This window comes from Malurus melanocephalus, unplaced genomic scaffold, assembly GCF_030028575.1.
Source record: "Malurus melanocephalus ecotype Western Australia unplaced genomic scaffold, MMel_1.1 scaffold_205, whole genome shotgun sequence".
NCBI lineage: Eukaryota > Metazoa > Chordata > Aves > Passeriformes > Maluridae > Malurus > Malurus melanocephalus.
Genome location: NW_026623437.1, coordinates 811,929 through 826,644, shown reverse-complemented (window position 1 = coordinate 826,644; position 14,716 = coordinate 811,929). Strand labels below are relative to the sequence as shown.

Genomic DNA, 14,716 nt, shown 5'->3' with positions numbered 1-14,716 from the left:
CTCGATGTTTTGACAAGCCCCATTTAAAAGCTCTTATGGCAAGTGATTTTTATGAGCACGTGTGGAGAGGAATGTGTAAAGTGCTTGAGATGGTAGGGACTGGAAGACGCATGACAAGTGCTTTGTGCAATATGATCTGTGTTCGGGGGAACAAATGGTGCATTGAGATGACAAATGGAGCGGCAGAGGTGCAGCTGGGCTGTTCCATAGGCAGCTCCGTGCAAGGAGTGCAAGGAGTTTGAACTCGATACAAACAATTTCCTGTTAGCTTTGAGCTTTCTGGTGAATTAATGATAAAATTCTCATTGATTTAATTGAATCAGATTCCAGGGTCTTGATTTGCGGAGTTTTCTGGTAGTAGTTTTATAACTGGGTGGRCAAATAAATGGCCTTTATTTTCTTGCTTGCTGGGCGGGGTGTCTGGTGATAATTAGTGCATTTTTCAAGGTGTCCTTCCCTGCTGGACACAGGCTGATTTCCACTTGTGAACAGGGACAGTGAGAGTATGGGACACGTCCAGCGGCTGCTGTGGGACGGATCAGAGCGTAAGTTTTGAGTGCTGGCACCCTAAAATCCAGATTGGTCCATCGAGTCTCATCCTTAGAGCCATCCTGTGCCTTTGTCCTTCCTCGGGAGGGCAGGCAAATACCACACAAACCTGGCTCTGTTCCTGCCCCAGGGCGTCACTGCTGGCAGCAGTTAAAGCTTAAGATTTGAAGTTTCGGTACCATCCCAGCCTGGYTTTTCACCTGCTGAGACAACGTGCTAATGTCACATTGCTCTGATTAGTGTTTGTGTTTCCAACACGAGTTGGAATGTATTGGCTTTTGTCAGGAGATCAGGAAGGAATTAAAGCTGAATTCTACTCAATTGTTCCTCAACAGTTGAATCRTGACAAAATTGTTCCACCCCAACTAGTAAACTAACAACTAAGAAGACTTCATTAGAGGCAATACCTGTATTTTATTTATATCTTTTTATTTCTACTAATTCCTGTGTTAAGTAACAAGTTTATTAAGACCAGCCTATAACACGAATGGCAACAAAATCATGGGAAGAGGAGAATGTTTGTGTTTTTTTTCCCTGCAACAGGACCSGAGGAATTTGTACCCATGCGTTAGATTTGCATAGCCTCTGACCCTCCTCCCCCACTGGCGGTTTTTTTCCTAAAAACAAAGATGCTGTCAGCCCAAGTCACCATTTCCCCGAGGGGGGCTTTTACCTTTCATAAAAAATAATGAAGGCCYGTATAAATACTTTGCTCCTGGAATGTATTAGTGAAATATGTCATTGTTTCTGGCGTGTGCAGCCCCACTTTCATGGCACCGCTTGAAAAACGCCAAGACATTCGYGTGAGTTATTTGGAAGGCAGTGACAAACCTTTTTGGCAAAGCTGTGTCCTGATGAGATATCCTGTCTGTGTTTCCAAGTCACAGCAGAGATGGATGTGCATGGCCAGGTGTCACCAGCACTGTGGGATGTTCAGCCCATGTGCTGCTGGAAGGATGCTCTGGGGCTCTCCAGCGTGCTGGCCTTGCCAGTGTGACCTGTGGGACCCAGTGCTTACAGGCACCCAGCAGATGGCCATGRAGACCTTTTCTGTGTGGCTTCCAGAGATTTGAAAGCAGGGTGGTTGGTTWGGAGTATTTTTTGACAGCTTTTATGTGCTATTGGGTCTCCAACCTTAACATTTCTTAGCCCTGTCTTTACTGAGCTTGTTGGATACTCTCTGTGTTGCCAAGCTGCAGGGCTCTCTAGACACTGAAGAATGGAAGGTTGTGGTCAGCCTCTTCAGAAAGATTATTCTTCCACCTGACCGTGCTGGCTGGAGCAGATTGAGCCCCTCTGYTTCTGGTGCCTCTACACCTGGTGCAGATGTTTGCACTGGTGACCAGAGCTGGTTTTTGTAAACCAGAAGAGCAAGGGTGCTCAGGGACAAGCTGGGTTTGGATTTGGGTCAGCAGAATGTGCTGTGGGCAGTTGAGAAGGTCACCCCAGTCACCCTTCCTGCTGAAGCTGTTGTGCTCTGCCTTCCCCATCCAATACAACAGGGACAGCTGATAGTAAAGAGCGAGAAGCAGCTTTTGCCTGCATCTTTTTATGATTTTATCTAGTCCCTGAGCCTTCACTGTATTATCTCCTTAAATCTCTGTGCCTGACACTTTTGCTTTAGCACAGTTGAATGTATTACTGTCCTGGGCTGTAAAAGAAAAGCGTGTGCTTGCAAGCTTCCTCAGGCTTCCTGGGAGGGTTTGGAGTAAATCTCCCAATGTGCAGCTGCCTGCTTCAATTCTCCCTTTTCATGAAACTCTTTTTTTTCAGGAGTGAACTGTTGCGAGGATAAGTTGCTATATGCAAATTTGCGATTAAACCTTTTGTCTTTCCAGCGTTTTCTATTTGAATTGCTCAAAAAGTGATTGCAGCTCCCCAGCTTTGGGCTCTGGCTGTGCAAATGCCCCAGCTGAGGTCTGGGGGTGTTGGTGCATTCGAGGCTCAGCGTTCCCAGGGCAGTGAGTGATGGGGTTGATAAAACCCGTGGGTGGGTGATTTGTACTGCAGGCAGCAGCAGCACYGAGTGGGGGCTCCTTTGGTTAATGAATATTGAACTTCTCCTGTCGAACWGCAAGTTGTGTCCTGCTCTGCAAATGAGCATCTTTGCGAGAGGCTGAGCTGCAGGCAGGGGGGCTGCTCGAAATTCATTAATTCCTGTCTGGGTGAGGAGTGTGCTCCAAACAGGGCTCTGCTGGTCACCCAACAGTTGGTGTCATGCAAGATGATTACTTTTATTTCAGTTCCTCAGTTCTCATTATTCTCCTCTTAGAAGTCTTTACTCAGGGCTGGGTGCTTTTCTCTGGATGGTTTTCTCCAGCTGCTCACATTGCATTTTCTACATGACAGTGTCCTCAAAGAATTGATGTAATAAATTTGTGCACTCGGCATTCCCTGAATTCAGCTCTATTTGTGGCAGGAGTTCYAAAGGGCAAATGCATCTCAGAAGCATTGTGACTCTTGCATGAAATGGTAATTGTAATGCATGGAAGATCAGCTGCTGATTTATTTTTATTAGTGCAGATGAAAATTACTATGATGTTTCAAGYAGGGCGTAAAATAGTATCTTTAATCTCATTCCAGGAGGAATATTAACTTCACATTTTGTATTTCTTTTCTTTTCCATACCACTGAAAAATGCTTAGTATGTGATTTGAGTGTCTGTTCTATCRTGTTTATATAGGAAGGTTTCTCTTTCTTTTTTCCATGCTCATAATAGGAAGAGTGTATTTTGATTTCTGTCATTTTTATGTAGTATAGGAGTTCCCATTCCTTTGATCAGAAAAAGAAAATCTCAGTTTTTAAYCAGAAATGTGCATTAATCCCTATAGACAAAAGGACATTAGGAAATGCTTCTCCAAACTGGACACTGAGGGTGAACTTTGATTTAAAATCCACTTGGGGTCAAACATTTGCCATCAGCAAGAATGCCTGGGCAGGCAGGGCTTGTCAATGGGGTGCTCCTACTCCTGGTTTCCTACAGGTGACAACCAATATGGTCCTGGAGATTTCGTGGATACACAGGTAGTTTCTTGGAATGCTGATTTAAATGGAGGTTTTGAGCAATGCCTGGTGCTGCAGTCTCCAGTTTTGGAGCTTCCCCAGCTCTCTTGGCACAAGCTGCAGGGAGGATGAGCCCTTGGTAGGCTTCAGCCGTATCCTGTCTGTGACAGGTTAATCTGCTGCCCACGTCGGTGCCTCGGGCTGGTTGGCAGCACAAAAACAGGGCTGGAAATGGAAAGTGATGCTCCTTGYTCTGCCATCTCAGGGCTGGCACGTTTGGGAGCTCAGGGGCACCGTGTCAGCTGTGCTGCTGCTGTGCAGCCCTGGTCACTCTGTTGGTGTTAACTGATGGCACTGGCCATGCCAAACACTTCTCCTGCAGTAATGATTCTCCTTGCATGACTCAGCACTCCTGCTCTGAGCTACCAAAACAGAGGAGGGTAAGTAGACTTGTGAATGTCTAAGGSTTTTCATCCCTAGATAAGGTAGCAAAAACATGGTTTTGAACAAGCCAAGACTTCGTACCTGCATGTGAGAAGGTGAAYRTKTWTTTCWGTGACATTGTCCTGTCTCTGAGCGYTGTTGTAAGAGCATTAGGTAGCARTGATGTTTCAGGGGGGTTAATTGCTAGTCTAAATAGCGTTGTGGGGAAAATTGTAAAAGGCCTTGAAGAGAATATTAAAGGATTCAAGTATTGCTTAAAGTATTAACAGAAGATGCACATGTAGGTGTGTGCATGCATGTGTGTAATTGACAATGCAAAGCCTTTGAATTGGAAATCATTGGTACAGAAATACAGTTAAGGGTTTAGAATGGAGTTAGTCCAAACAGCCACAGGGAGAAGTCAGGGTATTAAAGCAGTAAAAAGATGTATGGCAAAGCATTCACTTCTGTATCAATATATTGATTATACTGAAAAGTGCAGAGTATGCAGAGATGGATCTTCTGGTGGGAAAGTGTATTTTGGGAAATGGGAAAAATCACTGTAAGGTATTAATACTTCTTTCTGAAAGGCTGGAGAGGGTCTTTGTGAGTTTTACTCTGTGTTCCAGAAACTGAGGACTGTCCTGTGTCTGGGAAAGGCTTTGCACAGGTGAAGGAATCKGTGTGGTCTAAGACTCCACAGGTATAAGGAAAAGAAAGCCATGATATGAAAATATTTATAATGACAAGAAATTGTACACTGCTAAAGTGACACTTCTGCTGTGAATAATTTTCTATAATGAAAGTCAAGAGTTGGGCGTCCTGGTGAGTTGACTTTGTTTGCAGTGAGAGTGCTCAGAGATGCTCCTGAGGGGACAAGGTTGGTGGTTATTATTGCACAGAACAACTGCAATAGTCTTTGTCTCTCTGTAGCACACGGAATGCTGAGGGCTATGATAAACTGGCCTGGGGAGTGACCACCTCGAGTGTGTGGTGAAGATGTTGTCCATCCCAAATGCCTCACCTTGGAGGCCTCTGAGGGCAGCACTGGTGAGCATCCCCTCACCTGGGCCGAGCACCCCGTGGGTGTAAAGCTTTTTGTAGGCAAGATTTTGGGAGGAATTTGGAGRAAGTGGCTTTGGGAGTGTCACAGATTGAGCTGGGCAGAGACCTGAACCACCCTGCTGTGGCGACTGGTCTGTCTGCTCTTGACCTTGTTAGTGGTGCCCTTGCCATCTCTCAGGAGGTTTGGGGTGTCTGGGGGGCTGTGATGGAAAGYTGCCCCATCTGTGTGCTCAGAGTGAAGTGGGAGCAGGTGTCCATTTATGTTCTCCCCCTCTGCTGTTTGCCCAAGCCATTCTCTCTTGTTGGTGCCCAGTCCACCGTGGGTTTCTGTGCTGAGGATGCTGCCCCTGTCCTGTCCACACCCTGCAGTGGGCTCCCTGCCCAAATGCTCCCTTAACTCCAGACAAACCAACCCTCACGGTTCTTCTCATGAAAGCACACAGCGGCCCCAGGAGCAGAGACAGTCTGAGATGGGATGTCTGTGCAGGTCAGGGTATGGAGCTGCTCATTGCTTTGTACTGCAGAGCATAAACCTGCCCTGAGAGCCTTCTGGTCACAGGAGGCAGCTCATCCCTCTGTCYCCTGAGCTTTTGTGTAACCAGCAGCCTGAGCTACTGTGTGGCTTTTTTACTACTAAGTGCTAAATCTTTGAATGTCCCTGCTCCTGTAGGAGGTATTGGTATATTTAAGGATTGCTTGGTTTCCGCTTGCAAATACACTGCTTGTATTCCTGGATGATGATATTCTTGGAATACTTCAGTGTGAACCCTCCAGTGGGCAATCTTTTATTCCAGAATAATGGGCCTTTGTCCAATTTAACATAATGTACTTTGGAAGTGGAAGYCTACAGTTTGTTGCGCAGGAAATGCACTCGTTTACTCAATCTCATTAATTAACTGGCACCTATTTAAGGGAAGTCTCTTCTCCCATGCGGTGTTTAAAAGCTCATCTATCATAAAAAGTAGCTCTTTAGTTTTTAAGAATTCATCTTTGATTTCACAAACGATTCCTTCTGCATATTGAAAGTAATTTCTCTGTTGCTTCTTGTTATGAAAAAGGGAGCATTTGCTTTGAGAATTACAGTTTAAGCTGCTCAGAGCTGTGTGGCAGCTCTGTGCTCGCTGCCAAAGCTGGGGCTGCGCTCAGGACACTGCGTCTCTGCCGTTCRACGTAATATTCTACGTGATGAAAAACTAAATCAGCTATTTTTTTTTTTTCTTCCGCGCGTAGCCCCCACCACTTCTGCAAGGTAAAATATTAATMTTCTGGCTGCCAATCTGCAGAGCTTTGCCCACAGCAGAGGTGCCCAGCAGTGCCAGACGAACCGCGCCGCCTCTCGCCTCTCCTCGGCTCTGGAGACAGAACCGTGCAGAATTCCTCCTCAGCCACCTCATCTTTGCTCCTTGCTTTGCCTCACTTTGTCATTTCCAGGTCACTTGGCTTGCCTTTGTCAGCACGTTTAGCTGTGCTCGGTGTAGGCGCTGCCCTCAGGAACACCGTCATGCATACTAAATCCACGTCTGGGGCCGCGCCGTGGAGTGCCCATCCACTCGGGAGCGAGATACAGCCACAGGGAGATGCAGACAGGCTGCTGACCTTCTGGAGGTCAGTTCTGTGCAGCCACACGGGCACTTTGTCCTGTTTTCCCAGTGCCAGGGTGGCCCTGGTGCAGTGGGTGCRCTGCTCCTGCCACCYCTGGCTGCTCTGACTTGTCTTCAGYGGTGCCTGAGCCAATCTATTYCAGTAATGCAATTATTCACATTGAGCTTAATCAATGAGCCACAGAGCAATCTACTGGTGGCTCCAATCAGTGGAATTAGTCAGAAGGATCAAAATGAGCWTCTCTTTCTGAAAATGAAGCTGTCGTTCACACAGAAATGAGTTGGAGGAAACCCTGTTCTTTATGCAGGGCATGTTGTGACTCCGAGTACCAGTTTGTGTAAGCCCTTGTATCACTGTGATGTAGGAGTAGGGTCTGTGAATGTTTGGGAGGATGTGGATCCTGGAGCAGGAGTGCCAGGGTGATAACCTTACCCAGAGAATGTGAATAAAGGGCTGCAGGGAATCCTGCAGGGAATCCTGCAGCAGCACCAGTGCAGTGGATCAAAGATTGTTTCAGTGGGGCCCAGCTGAGTGTCTCGGGGACAGTGAGGCACAGCCCAGAGTTTGTGCAGCTGTCCAGCTGTGAGCTGCTGTGTCTGAGGCATGAGCCTGCTGTCCCTGTGTGAGCGTTCCTCAGCACCAACCCTGAGCACCAGCTCCTCCTGCCTCCCCCATGTGTGCTCATCCTTCCAAACCACAGGAACACATGGAGGGCTTCAGGCAGTGGGGAGGGGTTTGCTGTGAAAGCTGGCACTGCTCCGTGCCTGGCAGGGTTTGTCCAGGCTCACAGCTGTACAGAGCTGTACAGATGTGCCCTGGCTGAGCGTGCCTCGGCACAGCTGTGGGGAGGAACCCCACGGATTGTCAGCCCCGTGCTGTGTTTTATGTGCAATCCCTGCCTGCACTGCTCATGTGTGACTCTGCAAACCTGTGTGTGCTGACTAGACCTGAAATCCCACAGCCTTGTCTCCTCCCCCACATGTGCTGGATGCSACTTGCTCGATGAGAGCGTGGCTTGAAGGTTTTACCCTGCCCATGAACTGATGCCAAAGGGAGTCTCTTCCCTCCTTTGGAGCTGTAAATCTCCTCCTTTGCCCTTGCCTCAGGTTTGCAGGTTGTGAGGCTGACAGGAGCAGACTCCCTGGGCTCATTCTGTGGGCAATGTTGGGTTTGGATAAGGGGCAGGGAAGCCCTTGGAGGGCTTTTTACCTCTTCATTTTCCGCTGGATCAGCAGATGGAACAGACTCATCCCACTCTCTGCCAGTTGCTGTCTCTGTTGCAAGGAGAGCAACAGGCAGCAGTGGGAGAGCAGGATCTCTCTGCATGGTCACACCACATTATGTTTAACATCCTGTCTTGCCTATTTCTTACCTTGGATGTGACTGCAAGTGGAAATTGCTGAGCTTTTGTATGATTATTGTTGGGTTCTGAGTTTCAAAATGCAGCCACAAATGGCTGCTTGGCTCTGTAAAGCTAAAATGCTGGGTGCATGTAGTGATTATTTACTGTCAGACCCTTAGTCTGACTGGGGTAAGTGAGAAGCTGATGATGGGATCCAAATACTTCCATGCTTTCAGAGACCTCAGTTCCCAAGTTGGAGATTCAATCCAAATGTTCATGGTGATCCTTCCCAAAATGCCTCACCCCAGAAGTCATAACATCCCCCTACCCTTCTTTGGGCCTTCAGCTCAAGTTCAAGTGTTCAGTTCCCGTCCCTGGCCATCCTATGCTGTCCTGCAGAGGTAAGGGGAAGATAAATCTGAAGATAATTTGAATTGCCAGAGCGATTTGTATTTTGTGTATTTGAAATCTGGCTGGGAAGGAGGGTTTGTTCTGTACAACATTACTGTTATTTTAAGGTGTTGGTTTGGCTGTTTGGACGGTTTTTGTGTTTTACTTGTAATCTTCTCAACAGATGYTTATGTGATGCAGAAAGCTTAGTCTGGGATTCTTGCTGCTCAGTAAAACTAAAGGCATAATTGGAAARTGTCCAATTTTGAACGTTTTCAGGTTCAGTTTTTCAGCTCAGTTCAGATCCCTGGTTAGAGAGCCCAAAATGTGGATCAGAAATCCAAARAGCACRAGTAAYAAATGCCTTCAAGACACCARAYTATCTCTGAGCACGTCCCTGGCATYGCCTTTCTCTTGATTTATAGGAATMAGGGTGGTAAAATTGTGATACTTGTTGGCAAAATGGTAACTTCTCATGGCAGCCTCTGCAGGVTTTAGGCATCAGTTCAGCAAAGCACAGAACCATCTGAGCAATTCCATCTCTGCTGGATGGGACATTCACATGTTTACTAAATTTTGAGCACATGAGTRGCTTTGTTGGCTGTTGCATTTTGAAACACACATTTAAATGATTTACTGACCTGGGGCCTACATGCAGATGTGAATATTAAAAATGAAAATTAAAGCATCCAGTCTGGATCATGAATCTGAAATACGTCTTTTCAAGCGCAGTCTTGAGGATTTAAACAAACATTTTCCATTAAGTTTAATGGAAGATACATGCCTTAACTCCTGTAGACTGCTTTGAAAAGCATCAGTTGAGTGTTCCAGTGTGAATCTCTGAAGTCTGGATGTCTTTTGCATTCTCAGTTCTGAGAGTCTTGTAACATCTCCTGGTCACTGTTTTGCATCAGGATTCTAACTCTCCTTGTCACACTGTGCTGCCARCCTCTGCAACCTTATCTTCAGTTTCGTGGTGCTTAATTTTATCTTAAAATGACAATTCTTAGTCCTGAATCAGAACAGTTTCCGTTTCTAGTCTTATTTCTAAGCGTGCGTATCAGAGGGAGATGAACATTTACAGCCTTTAAATTCCTGAAGGGAGCACTTGAAACACTTGACAGCGTTAACCATAAGCACTCAGAATCCCAAAGGGAATAGGAATTTGATAGACTTGTGCATRTGTTTTTAAATGTGGAGGCTTTAACATCAGTCTCCTGACCTGTTGCATTGCTGGGGAACATTTGGTGCGAGCCTGGCACATGCAGCCTCACAATCTCCCACGTGGGCATCAACCTGACCCTGCATTGGATCCTGCTGTGTTTTTAGCTTTGAACCTCAGCTRGATAACTCCTATCTGTCTTTCTGGAAAGCACTTACAGTTGTTCCAGCTCCTCACGTTTCTCGATGCTCTGCCTTCTTTTCAGTGGTGCTCCAGGGATCCCAGATTGGTGCAGCGAGTGTAATCTCTGTGTGCTATTTGTAGAACTGCTTTGGTTTTTTGGAGGTAAAACTGTTTTCCTTCAACTCTGCCTTTTGTTCACAGGCATCAGYGCTTGAGGCAGAGCATTTCATTAAAGATTTATGTAAAGCAGGGGCTGGTCTCTGAAGCAGGAGGATAAAGCTTTGCTTCAGAATGCTAATGCAGAGCTGGAGCAGTTTGAGACKTGCATAATGCAGCACTGGTTGGCACAACCTGGAGTCTCACCCAGGAGAGGGAAACTTGCCCCGTGTTGGTCTTTGCCACCCTGTAACTTTGAGGATTGTTCTCATTTCAGAGTAGGTGAGGAAAGAGAAAAGCCCTGAGAGTGCAGGGCTGTGAGGAGTGAAGGGGGTTTGGCTCTGGAGCTGGGGTGGCAGCAGCCCCTGCTGGGCTCCAGCTATTGGGAGAAAACCTCCACCATGTGATTTTGCTCTCTCTCTGCCCCATCCTCCCTTTTCCAGATGGCATGAGCAGGACGTGGAGGTGAAGCTCAGCTTGGSTTTCTTTCACTGAAATCTCTCTGATAACTTCTGCAGTGGCTGAAATAGATGGAGGGTGGGCCTTTCCTCTGTCCCTGGCTCCCCAGTGCTGTCTTGGTAGGAAATCCAGGGCATCTGTCATTGAGGCACTTGTGAAAATTCCCCAGTGCACCCAAAAGCCCCGGTGTGGGTGGTTTCCCTGAGCCCCTGGCAGCTCTGCAGTGCTGCTGGAAGCTGCCTTGTGTGRACACGTGTGTTCTTACAGAGCTGGGAGCAGGGACTGTCCCAGCCACCCCCAGCAGCCTGTTCAGAGGCAGGCAGGCTCTGTCTGACAGCCCTGAGCAGGTATCCAGCAGCAGATGGAGCATCCCCTGGGCTCCCCAGCTGTGCACAGGAACCCACGGAGCTCTCTCAGAGCTGTTGTTTGCTGCTCGTGGCAGATGCAGCTCCTGTTCCCCCATCTGCAGGCGAAACTCCTTCCTGTCAGGAGGCACCCAAAGCTCCCAGGGACCTGCCAGCCTCCAGCCATGCTTTAATGGATTGCTGAGCTGTTCCTTGGGATGCAAAGGCACGGCAGGAAAYGGGGCTTGTACTCATGGAGATGTAATTATGTATGTTGTGTAAACYAACTAGTAAAAGTAATTCTGGAACCCATAACAGGACAAGATTTGAATACTTATTAACCAAAACAATGGCAGTTGCTGTGTAGGTTGGARTAAACATCCCAATCCATTAGGAAAGGCTGTGTTGTCCCATCCTCCTTTATAGCCCTGGCACTTGGAAATGGCCATCCTGCAGACCTTGTGCAGGAGGCTTTGGCAGATGTGGTTCTGGATTGTCTCTGCTGTATGGAGATGCTGCGAGTGACAGGATAAAAGCCTGGAACAAGCTTGCCTGCACAGGCACTGCCCTTCCAGCTAATCCTGGAGATGGGATCTGTGTGTTCCTTTGAAGTCATTCACAGAGAGCCATGATAATGTGGAAATCTCTCGGATTGTGTCCTTCTGCCAGCAGCTCCAGCTGGGATCTCAGGCCAGACTGCTGCCTTGAATGTGTGAGAGGGAAATGCTGCTGGAGCACTCTGGGCATGCAGAGGGTGRTGGTGGCAAACTGCCTTGCCAAAGGATAAATGGGGTAGGGTTTGATTTGAGGCTGAAATTTCAGCCAGAGCRGCACTAACAGCACGAGTGGAGAAACAGCTCTGAGCTGGAGAGCTCGAAGGTGGAGGTTGCAGGTGGTTCCTTTGGGGTGAGCTCCAGCTTCCATCAGCTGTATGAAACCATTGCAGTGCCTGTCACTGACGTGTCAGACCCGAGACTGAGCTGRTTTCACTAATTTCACCTGAATTAACATAGTGGACTGTGACACTCTCATTTGCACCTTGCTTTGAGGTAAGGCTCTCACAAATTTGGRAAGTCCCAGTCCTCTTCACATCATCTGCATGGAGGACACCAGCCAGGTGTGTATTTTAACAGGCACACACCTGGARAAACACCTGGTGGTTTTTGCCCTGCATTTGCCAGAGACAGATAATGCCAGCTGATCGGTTTTATAAGGGAAAGTTCTGAGAAACCAGAGTTATTCTGGTGCAGGTCAACCTGGTTGCAGTGTGGGTAGAGCTATAGATAATGGTTGGCCAAAGTTGTTAATCTTAAGCAAGGGATAGTTTTCTAGTTCTCCTAAACTGGAATTCAAATTAAAAAAAAAACCGAACAGAAATCTGTTCTTTGTTTTCATGGTCTCTATTTTTTGGCAGTGCCTGTGATGTAGGACAGCTAAATGTCACCTGGTTTATCTGTTGTGTCTTCAGCAATGAGTGCAGGCTTCCAGTGACTTTCAGCATCTCTGCAAACAAACACTGGAAATGGCTTTGCTGATGTACAGAGGRTGTTGAATCCAGAAATAACAGGTTGGCAGTGACAAGTTGTTGTTTCCCRGCAGCTTTGGAGGACAGGGTATACTTGAAATAAATCTATCAGGTAGGGTTTCAAATTGGCCAGGGCTGTAAGTAACAGTTTATTGAGCTTATTTATGATGTGGCACCTTGGAAATGAAATGGAGAAATGTCAAGTGCTTTCAACACCAGCCAGCTCAGTTTAATGCCCCCTCCCCCTTGCTTGGAARCTCTGTCTTGGCTTCATGCCAGAAGCATATTATTGTAATAAAACACATTCACATTCTAGGTGGTAAATGGAATTTACCCGATAATTAAAACTAGAAATAAAATAAATTCATTCATCATCATCGTCTTCATTCCCAGCATAGCTGACATTCTTACCACTATATATGGTATAAAAATGTGCACCTTGGGCTTTTCAGCTGCTCATGGTGTAATGACCAAATCCATCTGTGAGAGTCTTGGGAATTGAAGCTGAAGCTAAACCACACAAAAGCCAGGTCTGAGCAGTTCCCATAAATGATGTTTCCAGTCTCTTCTCCTGAATTTGGACTTTGGCCCGGGCTGAAGCCCATCTCCCTTCCAGACTGCTGGTTGTTACCATTGTACAAAGACAGAACAGCCTCAAGTTCCTCAGCTGAGTAACCATCTGTCTGCCCTCCCACACAGACACCTGAAGATGAGATAATGCTGAAAAGAAAACAAATAATTTAAATAATTTTAAAGCCTCAAGTGCATCTTTCTGCAATCTTTAAAGTTTCCAGTGTGGGTTTTTTATGTTAATAGGATAGATATAGTCTTAGAGGTTAAGTTTCCTTGTTATATTAGAATTATGCATTCAGTTTGTTCGAGTTGTTTCCTAATTGTGCAGAGGGTCTGTTTAAATGCACAAATGAGTTGGATTCAGTCCTGAGGGCCAGCAGCCCTTCTGCAAACCTGGGGACAGGGAAGGGTGACGTGAGCCCTGCAGTCTGCTTTGCAAGTTCTGTCTCTTTGTGCAGCCTTACTGAGTAAAGCCTTAGTAAGCAGTCACATAATCCAGTACAAGCAGCACAACTGAGCACAGCAATTTCTTTTCAGAGGAGTGCTTGCTAATATTAGGATAAACTTGCACAAAATAGAAATTAAAGGCAACTTTGAAATGAATCCTGAAATGCAGCTAGAGGGATCTTGGATTAAAAACCTCTTGTGTGCTGCTTTATGAACAAACAACTTCATCCGTGATAGATTGTGAGCCCTGAGCATACATAACAAGGCAATTAAGAGAAAGCACAGTCAATGGAATAATATTGCATTATCTTTTTGTTTCACATAAGTCCTGTATCTCCTTTGCACTGCCAGTTTGCTGTAAATTGCACCTTGTCATTAATAGGATTATTGATAAGTCTTCCAAACAGAGCTTCTGCAGAATTTAGTGTTYGCTAAAATGGCTCCTTCGCTGTTTAAAAGTGTTACTAATGTGCTTTTAACATAAATCTTGTACAGTTAATACTCCAGGTTACAGCCAGCAGCAGGCAGAGCTCTGTGGATGGCTAAGCCTGGCAGACACACGCCTGCTGTGGGATGCAGTGTGTCCAGCTGCTGGAATTCTTTTCAAGTCTGTAAATGCTTAAAAATGAATTTGCCCTTTCCCTGTGGGGAAAATTCAGGGGTGAATTCCACCCTGGATAAATTGGCTTGTGCCACGACCAAATGTTCACCAGACAAGTGGCATTTTCCTTGCTTTCACCCTCTCCTGCAGTCCCTTTGGGGTGGCCCCAGGCTGTGCTGCTGGTGTTGGCTCCGAGGGTGGCTTGTGCTGGCCTTGGCCCCAGGGACTCGGTGACACACAGGCTCAAAGTCTGATGGCCTCTGGGTCRGCTGAAGGACGTGGGTTCACATCCAGCAGCACAAAGCTCTTCATCTCCTGCCAGCAAGGCTGTCAGCAGTGGGGCTGTGTCACATGTGTCACACGCTGTCCCTCTGCCTGGACCCAGCRTGGGTGACTGCAGGGCACGGGCTCATGGGGGATAAGAGACAGAATTGTAGCTGCAACTTTCTCCAAACCACTTTTCTTTGCAGAGTAGCATCRCRTCTGTGCAGTTTGGGTCTGGGTTTSAGCCTTTTGTCATCCTSTCYTGTGCRGGGTGTCATTGTGGCACCTGGAGWGGGGCTGTGCAGGGAAAAGGGCCGGTGCTGCTGGGTCTCCTGTGCCCTTTGACAGCTCCCCAGATCCTCCCTGGGGAGGTGTTGTGGTCCCACAGGTGCAGGGTGGGATTCCAGAGCAGTAAAGCAGTAAAGGTGCTGTTGCCATCACTCCGGTTTATTAGGAAGAGTTTTGTTGCAGGATTATCCCSGACTACTTTGCTCCTGCTGGGAAGTGCTTTATTCCTGACAGGTCTGAAAGCTGCAGAGGATTTGTAGAAATGAAAATAAATTATTYTCCCATCTGTGGTGARAGCCAGAGATCATCTGTCACTGCTCTTGGTGTCCCACCTCCAGCA

At 46.9% G+C, this 14,716-nt stretch overlaps 1 protein-coding gene across 4 annotated transcripts in view; it reads left to right on the top strand.

Annotated features, from left to right (window-relative positions):
* RASGEF1C (RasGEF domain family member 1C) overlaps nt 1-14,716 on the top strand; it is a 72,690-nt gene that overhangs the window by 11,578 nt on the left and 46,396 nt on the right. Inside the window, exon 1 of one of the 4 annotated variants that reach the window (XM_057373723.1) lies at nt 3,910-3,992. The exons of the other annotated variants lie outside the window; for them this stretch is intronic. Coding sequence (XP_057229706.1) covers nt 3,951-3,992 — 42 coding nt within the window. The 5' untranslated portion in view covers nt 3,910-3,950. Of the gene's footprint in view, nt 1-3,909; nt 3,993-14,716 lie in introns of those variants that run through there. 4 annotated transcript variants of the gene reach the window in all.